We start from the raw sequence: 16,205 nt of genomic DNA, 5'->3' as shown, positions 1-16,205 counted from the left end.
CTTCACAAGTGTCGCAAGGAGCCTCACAATAAATTACTTTGAAGTGCAATGAGTTTTTATATGGAGAAAAGTCACAGCCAATTATTCTCACCAAAAAGTGAGATGAATAACCAGTTTATCTGTTTTTGATGGTGTTGGTTGAAAGAAAATGTTGTTCAGGTAACTGGAAGGGCACTCTGTTCTTCTTTAAATAGTGCCATGCAATTTTAACACCTGACTGAACCAAAGAAACATGCAGATGGGTCATCTGAAGCGCAGCATCTTCAGCAATATAGCATTCCATCAGTACTGCACCAAGTCTGAGCATAGATTTTTGCTGAAATACTGGAATGGATCTCAGGCATTCTGACAGAGGCAGCTGCCAACTAACCCAAGCTCACAATGGTAAGTGTATATCAAAATAAATGTTCATTTGAGAAAGGAACTGCCCAAAATAAAGTGAAAAAGGAAAACGTTTTCAGCTGTTCTCTAATTATAATGATCAAAAATTCTTTCACTGTTGCAATAAGAGTTGCTGATTAGAATAGAAGCAAAATCTTCTGCTAACAATTAGAGAACAAGCTACATGAGATATTTTCATTCATAGTCACCTTATTTATCTTTATTTTGCCAGTGAATTCTTTACCATTGACAAGTGTTGATTTAAATTATGTCATTCTCCTAAACTAACCTTACTGGAGAAAAACAGAAAAAGTGAAAGTACTCAATTTTTTTTTATTGGCCATTGTCTTCTGTTTTATTTTGGAGGGGAATTACAGGGTTTGTCATGTTATAGGTAATTGGAGAGATTTAGCAATACACCGTCAGCACCGATATAATTTCAAAAAAATGGGAATTTCTATATAGATTATTATTATATTTTCAGTTAGTGGAAACTTGAAATTTGGATTTCTTCTTGTATTCAGAGCTGTGAAAATCCAGTATTCCCTTTGCTCAGGTACCGCTGAAGTAGTATCCAACTCGTTTCAAACTCTGAATTCTGTATCATATTATTGAGCTGTTTGGTGACATCTGTAACCCATATCATTGGAACACTTATATGGATTGGAAATATCTGTAACCCATATCATTGGACTAACTATATGGAGAGGCACTCAATACGAGTAGAGATCAAAATGGTGGATATGCATGCTGGGAAGATACAGGAGTAAGAATGGTGGCATCTTCCAAAGACCTTTACTTCATGCCTTGAAATAAATAGCCTGGGGAATAGTTAATCCTGAAATGTTCCCTTACATTAAAACAACATCTAAAGATTAAGTATAAAGTGACTTAGTTATATGGAACATCCGGCACAGAAATAGTTCCTAGATACAACATGGGGCAACTATGATCTTTGTAATTACAAGGTAGTTTAACAGCTTCAAAGGCTTAAGTTCACTCTTTCACCTATATTCTTCTTTTATATATATTTTGGGGTTTCTAACTCTTTCTTATAAAAACAAATTTATATCATTTGCACATTTTAAAGGTAGCGTACGGTTTCAGTTTTTTTAAAGGATTGCTTTCAAATAATATCTGGTTTATTTTCAGGACATTCAAATAAAATAAGAACATTCAGAAACAACATTATATAAAGGCTATTTCTGTAATCCCACAATCCAAGTGATCAGCCACATTTGCTGGGAATGTAAACTGAATAATCATAGCTACAATCTTGCAACTTTAAGCTGCACAATCTCTTCAAATGTGGCTTCCGTGCTGGGGGGGATTGGATCTTGAAATTTACCCTACTGTGTTGTGAAATGATTGAGAAAGGGATCCTAAATGCATACCACAATTCCTGGCGCCATCTCATCCTGTTTAACGTACTGAGCAGCAAAGCTCTGAGGAAAGAAAAAGACACATTTTTACTTTAAGAGAGGCCTTAACTGCTTATTAACTTATATGTAGTCGTGGAAATATTTGTTATCTTAAAAGCACCAATGGTACACTGATTGAAGAATTTTGCAAACACACGCATGTATGTACAGTTTGTTCATGTTAAGAGCCATGTTAATAGATAGATAAATTATAGTAACCTCCTTCATTCACTCCCTCTACCAGCATCAGTGGCAGCAGTGTGCACCATCTACAAGATGCACTGCAACAACTTACCAAGGCTCCTTCAACAGCACCTTCCATCTACCAACTTGAAGGACCAGAGCAGCAGACACATGCAAACACCACCATCTGCAAGTTTTCCTCCAAGCCACAAAACATCCTGAATTGGAAATATATCACTGTTCCTTCACTGTTCCATCACTGTTTCTGGATCAAAACCCTGGAGCTCCCTCCCTAAAAGCTCTGTGGGTGTACCTGCACCACATGGACTGCAGCAGTTCGAGAAGGTAGCTCACCACAACCTTCTCAAGGGCAATTAGGAATGGGCAATAAATGCTGATCTAGCCAGCGATGCCCACACCCCATAAAAGAATAAAATAAAACCTACACAAAACTCTTTTACAGTGTAAAGCTAACATCCCTGTTGACCAGTTGTCTACAAAGACAGGAGTGGGAATGAGGTAATGAAAAAGGACAGAAATATTAAACTATATTTTTACATTCTTCACTGTTCTTATTTTTCTTATAGTTAATCTTTACATATTCAATAGCTATCATTCAAAATAAAATAAAACAGGCTTCTCTGAAAATTATTCCATATTGTTGCTACATGGAGTAGGAAAATCCCACGCCGGGGTTTTTCGTCCCATCTGCGGTGGAACCTGTTGCGGTTGGGGCAGAAAATCTGGTGAGGCAGCCAAAATTCCACTGACTTCTGGTGGGAATTTCCAGTCTCACCACTGGTGGGACCAAAAAAATCCCAGTCCCATCAATTCCTGGACTCTGTTGAACTCAGTTAAGGCGAATATGGGGGAGCACACAAACTAGTTCTAGAGTCCACAAATTAATCAAGAGAAAACAAATCAATTAGACTCTAGCTCCTTTTCAGTAGCTTCTGTCTGCACCCTCCCACCTCACTTCCCCCAACTCCACTGCTTGCATGGCCACCCCCTCCAGATATAAAGATATGCCTGTACGAATACTGGGTGAAGGCAGGGTTAGGTTTGGCTGTGATGTTCCTATTTTGCATTATCCTTCTGACACTGTCTTTAGAAGATAGAAGAGTTAGGGCCTGGATAAAGCACTGGATAATAGTAAGTATACCCCAGTTTTTTTTTGTTATCAATAGGTTCTGATTTAAACCATGTAATTTTACTAAGCTAACTGTACGGGAACAACAACTGCAGGGGTGAATATACTAAGTATATTTTTTATTGCTATTGGTAGAAGGGAGAACAATGAGAGATGGACTAAATGCTTATTGTTACTTGGTGCTCTTTACATATATTAATTAGTGGCAGCTGAGATTGGTGTAAATTACTGGTCTAATAACTAACAGCATCAGCTAAGTTTGCATTGATAACTTACAATGCCAGGTGAGCCTGGTGGTCCTGGAAGGCCTGGTGTGCCTGGTGATCCATCATTACCGTCTTGTCCTGGAGGGCCCTATGATAGAAAAAATATCGATTGTGACTATGCACCATGGGCAATTTTTAAAAAAATGGAAATATTTAGGTTTGATACTTCAATCAATATAATAGATAGACAATGTGACTACCCATTTTAATATTAGTTTAAATTCATATAAATTAATCAATTCAATATTATAAACAAAGCAATGCTAGAAAAATTAGACAATATTCTATGGCAGCAACATTTTCACCAAAACAGGTTAACTTAAAGTTTTAATTATAAAAAAAGTCTAGTTTGTGTAAACTCATCCAATTCAAACATAAATACCCTGTCTCCTGATGGACCTCGATTGCCAGGGGGTCCTTGTGGTCCCTAAGACATAAATATTTGAATTAGGTTAGATATACAAAGCTGTAACATAATTCCAAATGTTCCAGTTTATATGAAACTACCAAATGATTACAAGATTGATATTTCACACTGCCTCTAGACTAATGTGTGAAAAGATCTTATCATAGGTAAGTTTAAGAAGATAGATGGAAAGAAGTATTTATATTTATAATAGCGACCTTTCATAATCTCAGGACATCCCTAACAATGAAGTGCTTTACTGTCGTAATTAGGGAAACATGGCAGTCATAGAAAGCTCCCACAAGCAACAGCGAGATAAATGATCAGGCAATCTATTTTTGATAATATTATTTGAGGGATAAATGTTGGCAAGGACACTTGGGAAATTCCTCAGATTTTCTTTGAATAATGCCATAGTATCCTTTATGTTCATTTGGGAAGGCAGGTGGGCCTAAGTTTAACAATATTCAGAAGACAGCATCTCTGACAGTCCATCACTCCTTCGATCCACCTCTGAAGTTCCAGCTTGGATCATGTGCTAAAACCTCTGGACCCGAATTTTGTGTTACCCCCCATCAGCGGGTTTTTAGGTGGCGGGCGGGGAGCGTGAAATTGAAGGGAAAGGATTCCCTCTGGGTTTCCATCTGCCTCGACCACACAGCAATTTTATGTTGGGGTGGGCAAGGTCTTGGGCAGGAAGCCTGCCCTTGCCCTAATTGAAGCCCTTAAGTGGCCAATTAGTGGCCACTTAAGGGCCATTTCCCATCCAGCTTCAATTTTCAGGCTGGCGAATGATTGAACCTCCGCGTGGGTGATGCCCGAAACACATCAAAGTTACAGCCAGGGCAGGTGGTGGGGGAGGATCGCCTCCATCAGAAGCCCCCTTCTGAAGTCAGGTGCCCCCCACTTGCCTGGTGGCCTCTGGATCTCCATCCCCTCCCCCAAGACCCTGATCGCAACCCCTACACGCACCCTCCCCTCAGGCCTTCCCAACCCTCCCCGTCATGGGATCCCCTGAACTTACTTGGGCCTCCAGTTCCTGGATTTACGCCAGAATTTTCCAGCCCCTCCACAGCAGGGCTGGCGAGCCATTGAAATCTCCATTCCCATCGACAGGAATGGAAGATCCAGCCGGTGTGAGAGGCTGGAAAATTCCGGCCTTAGTCCCCACTGCAAGGGCTGGAGAGCAGCTGGCCAATTAGATTGGCCGGCAGCTCTCTAAGGCAGGACTTCTTCCCGAATGAGGAGCGGAAGTCCCGTCTGTAGCCACTTAATGTTCACTGGAGCGCAAATTGGTTGCGGGGCAGTTGGAGTCTGTGGGAATGTGACAGCTCAGGTGGTAGGAAACAAGACCCCGCTATCCTAAAAATTGAGGCCCTGGAGTGGAGCTTTAATTTACAGCCTTCTGCTTTGGAGGCAAAAATGCTACCACTGAACCAAGGCTGAAACAAAAGTAATTTGCAAAGGGCTTGCTCAGAGAGTCTGGGAAAAGAGAATTAACATCAATATTTTTAAATCAAGGATGGATCATTATTTTAGAATGTATACATGTGAAGCTCTCACTGTATGCACTGAAAATGTCGCATGTTGAAAGACATTCAAAGACAATGCAATTTTTATGCAAACTTGTTTCCTTCACCTATATAAAAAAAGCACATACTTTACAACAGAATGCTGCTTCCAATCTCCCTTTTCAACTTTGCCCCTTGTCTCTCCCAGTCAGTGTATGAAGATACTGTGACAAGTGAGAGAATGAAAAGCTGCCTAATTAAAAGGTAAGCAAATAGGATAAGTGTGATAATGTAGTTCTTTGTATGCGTGCTTCACAGTAGCATCGCAGCCAAATGTTTATTCAGGGCTGCTTGATACTGCTGCTTGCTTACTACACAACACATGTAGAAGGAATAGAGAAGGAGTATGCAGCATATCAGCTTGATCCATCACCTAAATTCTGTTTCAGAGCCTCTTTGATTTGGTGAGCTGTCGGTGCTCAGCCAAGCTGCTCAATAAAACATTATATTTAAACAAGGAGTTTTATTTCACGGATGCAGGAAAACAAAGTAACATCATCCAGTTGGTCTGCAACCCCTGCAAGGCATTCATGCAAATATCTGTGCTTCAGACCATCCTGAAATCAAACAAAAACAAAAATTGCTGGAAAAACTCAGCAGGTCTGACAGCATCTTTGGAGAGAAAGACAGAGTTAACGTTTTGAGCCCATATGATTCTTCAGAGCTAAAGGGGAGTAGAAATGTGGTGAAATACTGTTTAAAGGGGGTGGGACAGGTGAAGCTGGATAGAAGGCCAGTAGTAGGTGGAGGCAAAGTAGAGATACGACATCTTTTGCAATCTCACCTTTGCCTCCACGTACCACTGGCCTTCTATCCAGCTTCACCTGTCCCACTCCCCTTAAACAGTATATATTTTGCCACATTTCTACTTCTCTTTAGTTCTGAATTAGAGTCATACAGATTTGAAATGTTAAATCTGTCTTCCTCTCCACAGATGCTGTCAGACCTATTGAGATTTTCCAGCAATTTTTTTATTTTTGCTTCAGATTTCCAGCATTCACAGTATTTTGCTTTCATCTTGAAATCAAAACTGGAGAAGGAAGTGTGATGGCAGCTGCCCACAGAGAGAGGTTCCATAGGAAATGTGAAGAGGCAAAAGCCAGCAAATAAAAGCATTTAAAAATCACACTTTAAATCTTTCATTGAACAGAAGTCCAGTGCGGCTGATACCATGGGTCAGCTTTCAAAACGAGGTTGGTTCTTAACTGTCCTCTGAAATGGTCCAGCAAACACTTAATTGTATTCAAGAAGGTGGCTTACAACCACCCTCTCAAGCACAATTAAGGATGTGCAATAAATGCTGGCCTTACGGATAATGCCCACATCCCATATGAATGAATACAAAAAGGGTAAGGAGTGTGAAATGGAACAGGAAGGGAGAAATGGGACAAACTGAACTCAACTGTCTCATCTCACCTGCAGCACACCTCAAACATTAGTGGGCCACCAACATTCGTGTCTATAAGGATGCTGACTTATTATCATTTTATTTTTTGTTGTATCTTTGTTTTTTATCAAGTTGGTGGACACACAATGCAGGCAACAAGCTATAAAACCTAAGGAATGTTATGTATGCCATGTGAGTGTGGACGTGTGTAACTCAGGAGTGACACAGATTACATTAGGTATGGTGTTACCATGAGCGTCACCTGTGAATCATATTTATATTATGCATTGATGTGGCAATTTCCAATGGATATGTGAAATGTTCTTATAGTGTCTGAGGGGCTTTGTCCAATTAGCATTAAACTGTGGTCAAATGTCTTCTGGGAATGGGTTGGGACTATTCCAGGTTGTCTCACTGTATTTTTAATTTCAGTAGTATGTAGAAATACCCCATGCCGCAGAGCCCACAGTCACACAAAGAAAAAAATAATATAATTTTACATACTGTTAATTCATCTTGGTAGGCCTGCAACAAGCAAGAGAAGACAAAATTATTTAATTATCTTATCTAGACAAAAACAAAATACAATGGAATTTCTAACAGTAACAGCATAATGACTGTCAATACTTACTTCGGTTTCATATGCGTCTGTGGAAAAAGAGCAGAAAATAAGATATTAGTTATGAATTTACTATATATGTAACTGTAGAGTTAACAATACATTGTGCATACACAACATTCCACATATAAAACAACATTGTAAACTGGTGTAAACCTTTCCTGTTTGATTCAGTAAGTAATAGTCAATATATACAGTGAAAATGGCAGAATGTTTTGTCTGTTCACTATTTGTAGTGAAATTGTAATGGCATTCTACACCTGATTTGTGATTTTGCTAAAAATAACAATAAAATGTTCTCCCATATTTGAAAGGGTGTCTGTGATGTTTTTCGAAATGTATAAAATAAAGATGAGGATTCAGGCTCAGTAAATAAAAATGTCTTTTTTTCCATTGGTCAGGACATTTAACACCTTAAATATTTTTCAGCAATAAATAAACCGCAATGGGCAGTGCGTGAATTTCCAGCTGTGATTTGGACAACAATAATGATGACAGCTTATATTTATATAGCGTCTTTAACGTAATAAAATGTCCCAAGACTTTTCCCAGGAGCTTACAAAGCAAAATATGACTAAAGTAAATTTAACTCTTAGTAACTAATACACTTCATAATTGTGATAAATGATTTCTTTGAATCATATGTAATTTTTCAGAAATGTGATATTGCTTTTTTATGTTGAATTTTGTATTCATAGACAAATAGAACACATTCTCATTTCAGGCACCCAGCATCAAGTTCTCCCAGGTCAGGCACATCAGAGCTGGATGTACAGCAACAATGTGGCTGAATCCCAACACCCACTGTAAGAAATGAATCCTCATCGTCTATAGCTCATTTTGCTTGAGACTTTGATAAGCAAGGTTGCCATTTATTGGAAAAATACAACAATTGTGCTCTTTGCATTCTGACAACAAGGTGGAGACTATCCAAACTAAGATCACATAGAATTCTTACTGCTAATTGAACTAAAAACAATTTATCCTATCATGTCATGTGGATTTAAGAACAAAAATGCATGTCACTGTACAATCACATGTAGTGATTGTTCTTTGGGCTGTTTTAGGAATTCATAATGCTCAACCACCTGTACCAGCTAAAAGTAGGTCTTATTTATCCCCTTCCTCAACTGAACTGGACTTACTGCTCAACAGTTTTCTGTTAGTTTTTTTATTAATATAGGATCCAGATCTGTCACAAATAGTGATGACCCCTTTAAGTTAGAAGAAAAACTCATATTCAGCTAAAGGGGAATGAAGCAGATGTCCATTGTTGTCACTGTACCAATCGATGGGTATGCTTTGTACCACATTTGCAGAGTTTTTTTAGAATTTAAACATTTAAAAAAATTCCTATCTAATCCATTTATTTATCAGCAATTAGTTACATACTAACTTGGTCTTGAAATTAATGAATATAAAGTAAAAACTCTTCACTTTAAAACTGTCACGAGGCCTCTACTTTTGGAAATACACAAAGAAATGTTTTAAGATGTTGTACTTGTTTTAAAAATTCTCTCAAATGCCAATTTTAGTGATGCAAATGTTTTATATTGGTCAGTGTGCATTAATCTTCAAATATTTATTATAAAAATGCGAAGGAATTTTAAATTGATGTCATAATCATTCATTATCCTTATTAATTGCGGTTTAATTAGATTTGCAGAATTGTTTCATAGTATTTATACATTAAGAACAGTATGTAAATCTCTTTAATGTAGATAATTATCTTATCAGCTTTCAGTTTGGAGTCCTGTTATATATTAACATTAATTGTCCAATGACTCAGATGAAAGCAGAACAGAGAAAAGTGTGTGGTCTGGAGGACCAACTAAGGCTAGTGGTGTTAGGATCAAGGTTGACACTAAGACGACATTTCCTCCCCCATGACTTTGCAGCCACCTTGCCTACTCTCCAATGATGTCATCAGGCTGCTGTCACACAAAACTGGCCAACCAGGCTGAGGTTTCAACACCTCCTTGCTCTTAATTTCCTGTACTTTGATTCACCCTACACCGTTAGCTAGACCTGCTGCAACAAGGAGATGATGGCAAGGAGCCACAAACCACAAGTCATATATATATATATATTCACACAAATGCTTTCAATGCACTGAAACAAAGTTATTCACAAAAAAAGCTTAACAGTACAAGCTTACTTGGCATTTTAAAGTCAACGTTTGCTAGCTTGTTGGTGGCAATGCTATTTGAGTATAAGATTATACACTTGTATCACGGCAGACGGGTGATATTTAAAAGTATTTTTCCCATGTTTATGATGATGCGTGATATTTATAAAAACAAAAAAACTGCGGATGCTGGAAATCCAAAACAAAAACAAAAACAGAATTACCTGGAAAAACTCAGCAGGTCTGGCAGCATCGGCAGAGAAGAAGAGTTGACGTTTCGAGTCCTCATGACCCTTCGACAGAACTTCGACAGAACAGTTCTGTCGAAGGGTCATGAGGACTCGAAACGTCAACCCGTGATATTTATAATACTGGGCGCGTTACAAATAGATAGAAATTACTTAATTAACAATATGCCCTTACATGAGTACAAGTTAGGCACAGCTAAGTTTTGAACTTCCAGTAGATGCAAATTAATATCACTTTAATAAGTGATAATAATGTGATTTAATAATATCACTTTGTGATGTGCAAAACAATCCAGCCGCCTTGCAGCACCTCAAAAAAGGCCCAAAAATTATAACTGCCGTGTAAGAAACTCCTTAAACAAAATAAAATGGAAAGAATGATTGCGTGAAAAATGTCAAAAATCAATTTAAATTGTAATGTTGTATCTGTGTCCTAGCTGTACTAGCTACTTTCCTTTTGCGGAAATGAAGACTAATCTCTCCAAACCCAGGTTTCGCCATGGTCAAATCGGCACCTACTTCGAATTAGCAGTAGGGGGCTCCACAGTTCTTGTGTTGGTTTCAGATCTACATATGCTTGTATGCGTGAAGGTATAGAGAGGTGTGGTCTATGTACGTGTACATTGCAGACATATATATGTATAACTAAATCACTTTGTAGGCGATGTATACAATCCGTCAAATACGTTAAATGATCCGAAACGCATTTGTTATTAACGTCACCACATATGTTCCCAGTTTGTTACTTGTGGGAATTCTTTTGGGGCTGTACCGAGATTCTGCAGATGTATCCTCATTCCTGCCAATGATCCATCCTGCTGATCTCTCCCACATTTTCCCCAACTCCCCTGCTCAAAAAGACCACGCCTTCTTTGGGTTTAACATAAGTAAACTTAAGGTTTCAGAAACTGCCCTTCATGTGGGCACCTTCTAAGTTGCACTGCATTTTCTCCAAAGAGCACATTAGGTGGGTATTAAAAAAACCCAGGCGTGCGAAACATTCACTTATTTGTGAAATTAGCACTTAGAACCCCTTGTCGACTCTCCAGTGAAAGCAAGGATATCAGAAATCGGAACAGATATCCTTAAAAACTATTTATAGAATATAGTAAATTGGTCTTTACTAAAGTCTGCCTCGACAGAACAATAAGGTAAAGCGCCGAGTTAAAGTGGAAGCGCTACCGCAAGGTGGCGACATCGCAAAGTACTCGCCACCCCCTCTCCGCCCTGCCCAGCATTGTGATGGAAAACATAACTTAAATCAATTTACACAAGATCCCCCTCCCAGACTAGATACTTTCCTATTTATTGTTATTTTTGTATCTGAAGGTTGACCACGGATTATTGTATCATCTGTGCTTAATGAAACAGGATAGTTTAAACTGGCGCCCAATTTACAGATGGAACGTATTAAATTCACCCGCACTAGTTTTCGCTAAAAGTTCAACGCTTGTGCGATCACACCCTTTTAAGTAGTTAAATACACAGTAATTTTAAGCAAATAGATATGTATATATTTTACCAAATAAGCAAGGTGCGATTGCTATTGTATTGCCTTACTTGTTTAAAGAAATTACTGGATTTATAACGGGTCACAAAATATGATTTATACTTTATTTTCTTGTTTCGCTGCTATACTTTTCCATACGTTTGAACTTAGGGTTTCTGAAAGAATCTGGCATGCCTTATCTTACTGGGCTGCAGCGTCCAAACAAACATATACATCACATTGTCAGATTTAAAAGGGGCACTTACATTCATCTTCATATTGGCCTCTTGCAACGAACGTCGTTACTGCAAGCAGCAACAAAATCCGTGTATCCACAAAGCTGAGCATGTCTAAATGTTAGACATGCAGACTCCTTGTGAAAAATAGCCCAGCCTTTTTACCCAGCAAGCATAAAACAGAGGTGATGATAGCTCCAGACTTTACAGAACCCTCCTGCCGTATCTTCAGCGTGATGTACCCTTCTTATAGTACAGGAGGATCCCTGTCTGCGTGTCAGGACATCCCCTTAACCAATAGAAACCCTACGGCCCAATGCTTTCAACCCCAACAGGTCCATTGGAGGAGCATGTTCCAATGCGCCCAGCCTGCGCCAGAGGAATACTGGCACAGCATCATCGCAATGACGAATCCAGAAACACTTAATTAAATCCAGCCCTCTGCTTTGTCGGGTCAGTCTTCGCGAACTGGCTGGGGTATTTAATATGTGCCCCACTTTGATGGCTATCGTGTCAGCAAAGTGCTAACACTAACAAAGCAGGATTAGAGGGAGAAAAAGTGCAAGTTTGTCTGCGAACTCGAGGAACAGAGCATTTCAATAGTTTCCTTTGGGCACAAATTAGATCTTTTCAGCAGCAAAGCCTAACGATCGTCTCAGTAACTTGCATCGGAAAGAACGAGTATTTGTGGTAACTGCTTGGCAATCATTAAATTCCAGTGGATTTAGTCGGAGCTTCGACACTGATTTCAATGGGAGGAAAGTACAGCGAAATCAGAGGATGACAATTTGAGCTCCACGCCCTTTCCCCAAGAGTTCACGCTGCTCCGCTGTCTCAACCCACGCAGCTTTAACAGCACTCTGCCTGTTTTATTTCCTAAACGTTTTCATTAGCTGCTTATCAATAACGATTGCATACAAACTGTTTAACGGCAGGAGCTGAAAATTACAGATCAACCCATTGCAAAGCAGCCACCAACCTAAAGATTTATTTAGATGCACCGTAGAGACAGATGCACTCCTTCGCTCACTATCACAAAGGATATAACTTGAGAGCCATTCTGAAGGATATGGGACATCAAAATAAGTGTATCCCTTTACAATAAACCAAATGTGACAGAATTAAACATGCATGGTACCATCTGTTATAAAAATACACACACGAATATTTTTGTTTGAATCTGCATTTAATTTACATCCATGTCATTTTATCATGATTTGCAGCAATCCAATGGTAAGATTACACACGACAGTAATGAACAGACACAAAATGAACATTAAGTGCCCCCATCAGCTACAATAGGAATGAGAAACATTTCGTTCCCCCGCCCCCGTACGAAATGTTATTAACGTCAAACGATTAAGTAACACTGCCTCTGTAAACGAAACGATTCATTCAGTAAGCTTCACTACAAATGTCTTCTGAAAAGCTGACAAAACTTTTAACACAATGTTAAACTTGTTGGTTCATCCTTTTCATTCGAAACTTAACGCCATTCAGAGCTGGCCTCGCTATAGTGATATTGCAAGTCTTATCATTCGTAAACCAAAAGATTTTCGTTCGCATCAGAACCCACCAGGCTTCATCTAAACTGTACTCGTGGCTTAGCGGAAATGCATTTAATTGTGTCAGTTTCTTTAAAAAAATGATGGAATTGTCATTACAGTTCCAAATTCAAGTTTCATCATATGAAGGCAATTGTACTGGTGAGGGGGAAGGGTGGGCGGGGGTGGTGCTGTATTACAACAGGTTTTCATATATTTTCTGAAGATAGCGAATGTCCAAAATTATATAAACATGTACCCTGTCCACTGCTTACTTCGTGCTGATTTCTTTAGCTATGTAAATTCATTTCATAATGTCACATATATTCTGCAGAAAGCCACTAATGACACTGCGAACTGTTTGGCATGGGGGCTAAATTTAAACTGCAGTGTTAGCTGTAATCGTGGCTGAGGTTCTCCCCAGATGACCAGACACTGCCCTCTTATCTGGAGCTAAAGGCTGCGAAAGATGCCACATATTCAAATTCCTTTTGTGTCTATTGAATTGTACGTAAGTCAGGCAAAGCACTCACACGTCAAACAAAAATGCTGCGTAACCGAATAACTTAGTAATTTTACAATAGCACATTATGTATCGATACCATTTTGTACATCTCCGGAACGACGTTTCTAATTCGAATTGCGACAAGAAAGAGATAAAAGTGCTACAAAATCTATAATTGGCTTTAGAAACTTTCTCAGTTGGAGGAAAGCAGGGTGGCTTTGATTTGGAGATGCCCGGTATTATCAGCCAATTCTTAACACAGACTAGCGCCTAAAGGGAACAAAAAAATCTGTGCTCTTATTTCACTTAAAAAAAGGAGAAACAGGACAAGAAAAGTCATGTCCAGACAAATAAAGAAGCAGCAGACGGCCCCAACACCTCTTCTTGCAGAGCAGGTTTCTTATCACTTCTGAAAAGAAATGCAGAGATGTTAGCCAGATGTGAAATTGGGTCGTGGAGGCATATTCGCTTTCACTGATTTCAACTTTAACCGACAGCAAGATCACATTGTTTTAATTACGGTTATTTCTTAAATAGACGGTGTAATGTGCTCGAATCCTGGAGACAATGGGAATATCGGCTGTTTTTTTTCAGTCGTACCCGAGTCAGCATTTCATTCTTTATGCACATCTGGACATGCTTTTAAAATGACTATGATCCACAGGGAAAGACAAGCTACCTCTCCTACCGCTCTCCGCAAAAAAATACAAGGAAGCGACTTCCATTTTGCATGAAACAGCTCATTTCAAAAACATCAGTTGACTTGAAGAAGAACGTGATGAAGCTAAGACTGTTGGTGATCGTATTATGTAAATACTCTTGAAAGTCGAACAGATCTTGGATGCAAAATTCTGATCAATAAGAACTTCAACAAGCCTATTTTTGATTTGTCCTATTGTTAACAGTGACATTTGTAAGTGTGCCACTGTCAACGATTCTGAATTTAATGGTAGCATATACATTTTATTACATCACGTTAATCGAATGTATCTTAACACTGGCTCAAGATCAATGCTGAAAAGGGGTCGAATTCTACTTGGTGTAAAACATTCACAAACAGTAAAAACCCCATCCTGCCAGCTTCCACTGGGTTGCCATTTTAATCCTCCACCTGGCTCTCATGTTGACTTCTCTGATGTTCCAATGAAGCCCAAAGCTCCAGGAACAGCGCTTCATCTTTTGCAGCCTTCTGGACTCAACATTGTGTTCAGTGACTTCAGGCCATAATCTCTGCTCCCCCATTTTGCTTCCTTTCCTTTACATGGGTCAGCCTTACGCTTATTATTTTCCCTTTTTTGCTTTCAGACAGCAGCTGATCATTATTTTGCCATTCTCATCTCCTCTGGACACATCTTTTCTTTCTTCACCTGTCTCATTTTTGTTCCAATTGGCCGTGCATCTCCAATTCTTCTGTCTTTTAATGTGTCCCGTCTTCTGCCCTATCACACATCTTCCCTTTTGATTTTTTTTTCAGTTCACCAACTACCTTTCTAATTTCTCCCAGTTCTGGTGAAAGGTCATGACCTGAAACATTGGGCAGAATTTTACTGCCCCTCCAGCCAGCGGGATCTTCTGTTCCCGCCGAAGTCAATGGAGTTTTGAGTAGCTCGTCACATTTTTCGGCCCCACTCCAGCCAAGCCAGGCCAGGGCTGTAAAATTCCGTCCACTAACTCTGTTTCTCTGTCCACAGCTACCAGACCTGCTGAACATTTCCAACATTTTCTCTTTTGGCTTCTGTATCAAGTCTCTGCTGACCCCAGTCAATCCCTTGATAGTGAATACTCTATCTCAGATCTTGGAGGACCGTTTGAAGAAAACAATGTAAAGTAACCTTGAAATCTTCAAGTTGATGTCAACATCTGTAGGACCTAATGGATATTATCAGATCTGTCCTTTCACTGATCTGTGGGCAGCCCAATTCAGGAAGCACCAAAATTGGCCTTCATAGTGCCGTGATTTTATTGTGTACAGTGATACTTACAGAAAATACTTTCTCTTACAACTGAGCCTACCCATTGTACCTGCCTGTGTTGTTCTTACACCTATCCGAGGGCTGTGCCTAAGTAATACCTTAGTTCTAGGCATGTCAATGGTGCTTAGCTGCGCTATGGTACTGTGACTCCCATGGAACCAAGGGATCTGGGTCTTGTCACAGGACTACTGAGTGCTGAGGGGACTTTTCAGCAAACTACTTCCCCACTCTAGGTGCTAGGGGAGCCTGTCCAATATACATAAATGAACAGGCACCAAAGAAGCTGGCTAGAAAGGTCACATGACCTGTCACCAGGAGAGAGGCTGGCACCGTGAAAGCCATAGGCAGCTTGCTGAGAGATGACAGATTTTTTATGGGTCGCATCTTCCAATTAATAACACTCTATCCCTTAGCAAAGGTGTGCTGAATGAATCCATCTTGACAGCACAGTAGCTGGCACCAACACATCTGTTTTCAGTTCTTTATTAACAGTGTTATTCTTGAGCATTTACCATTTGTCTTTCCCTGATTGCAAAGTAGTGAAGCACACAACATGACACCGCAATTTAGAAGAGAGGGTTATGCGAGACTTCTTGATCTGCTTGAGAACAGAAATTTCCTCCAACTAAATATTTCCCATCTTTGATCCCTGCCATAATCTCTGCTCTTTATCCAACCAATTCATCCTTCTCCTGGCA

The 16,205-nt window shown here is 39.5% G+C and overlaps 1 protein-coding gene across 2 annotated transcripts in view; it reads right to left on the bottom strand.

The window, feature by feature from the left end:
* Positions 1 to 11,706, bottom strand: part of col1a2 (collagen, type I, alpha 2) — a 53,378-nt gene extending 41,672 nt beyond the window's left edge. For both annotated transcript variants that reach the window (XM_041184438.1, XM_041184437.1), the window contains exons 1-6: positions 11,516 to 11,706; positions 7,397 to 7,413; positions 7,270 to 7,290; positions 3,784 to 3,828; positions 3,412 to 3,489; positions 1,776 to 1,826 (exon numbers count right to left, since the gene is read on the bottom strand). In XM_041184438.1, the coding sequence (XP_041040372.1) occupies positions 1,776 to 1,826; positions 3,412 to 3,489; positions 3,784 to 3,828; positions 7,270 to 7,290; positions 7,397 to 7,413; positions 11,516 to 11,597 (294 nt within the window). In that variant the 5' untranslated portion in view covers positions 11,598 to 11,706. The remainder of the gene's footprint in view (positions 1 to 1,775; positions 1,827 to 3,411; positions 3,490 to 3,783; positions 3,829 to 7,269; positions 7,291 to 7,396; positions 7,414 to 11,515) is intronic.
* Positions 11,707 to 16,205: the final 4,499 nt, after the last annotated feature.

Source organism: Carcharodon carcharias, chromosome 3, assembly GCF_017639515.1.
Source record: "Carcharodon carcharias isolate sCarCar2 chromosome 3, sCarCar2.pri, whole genome shotgun sequence".
NCBI classification, from domain to species: Eukaryota; Metazoa; Chordata; class Chondrichthyes; order Lamniformes; family Lamnidae; genus Carcharodon; species Carcharodon carcharias.
Note: the sequence above shows the minus strand (reverse complement) of the source record. Positions and strands in the feature narration are given on the sequence as shown.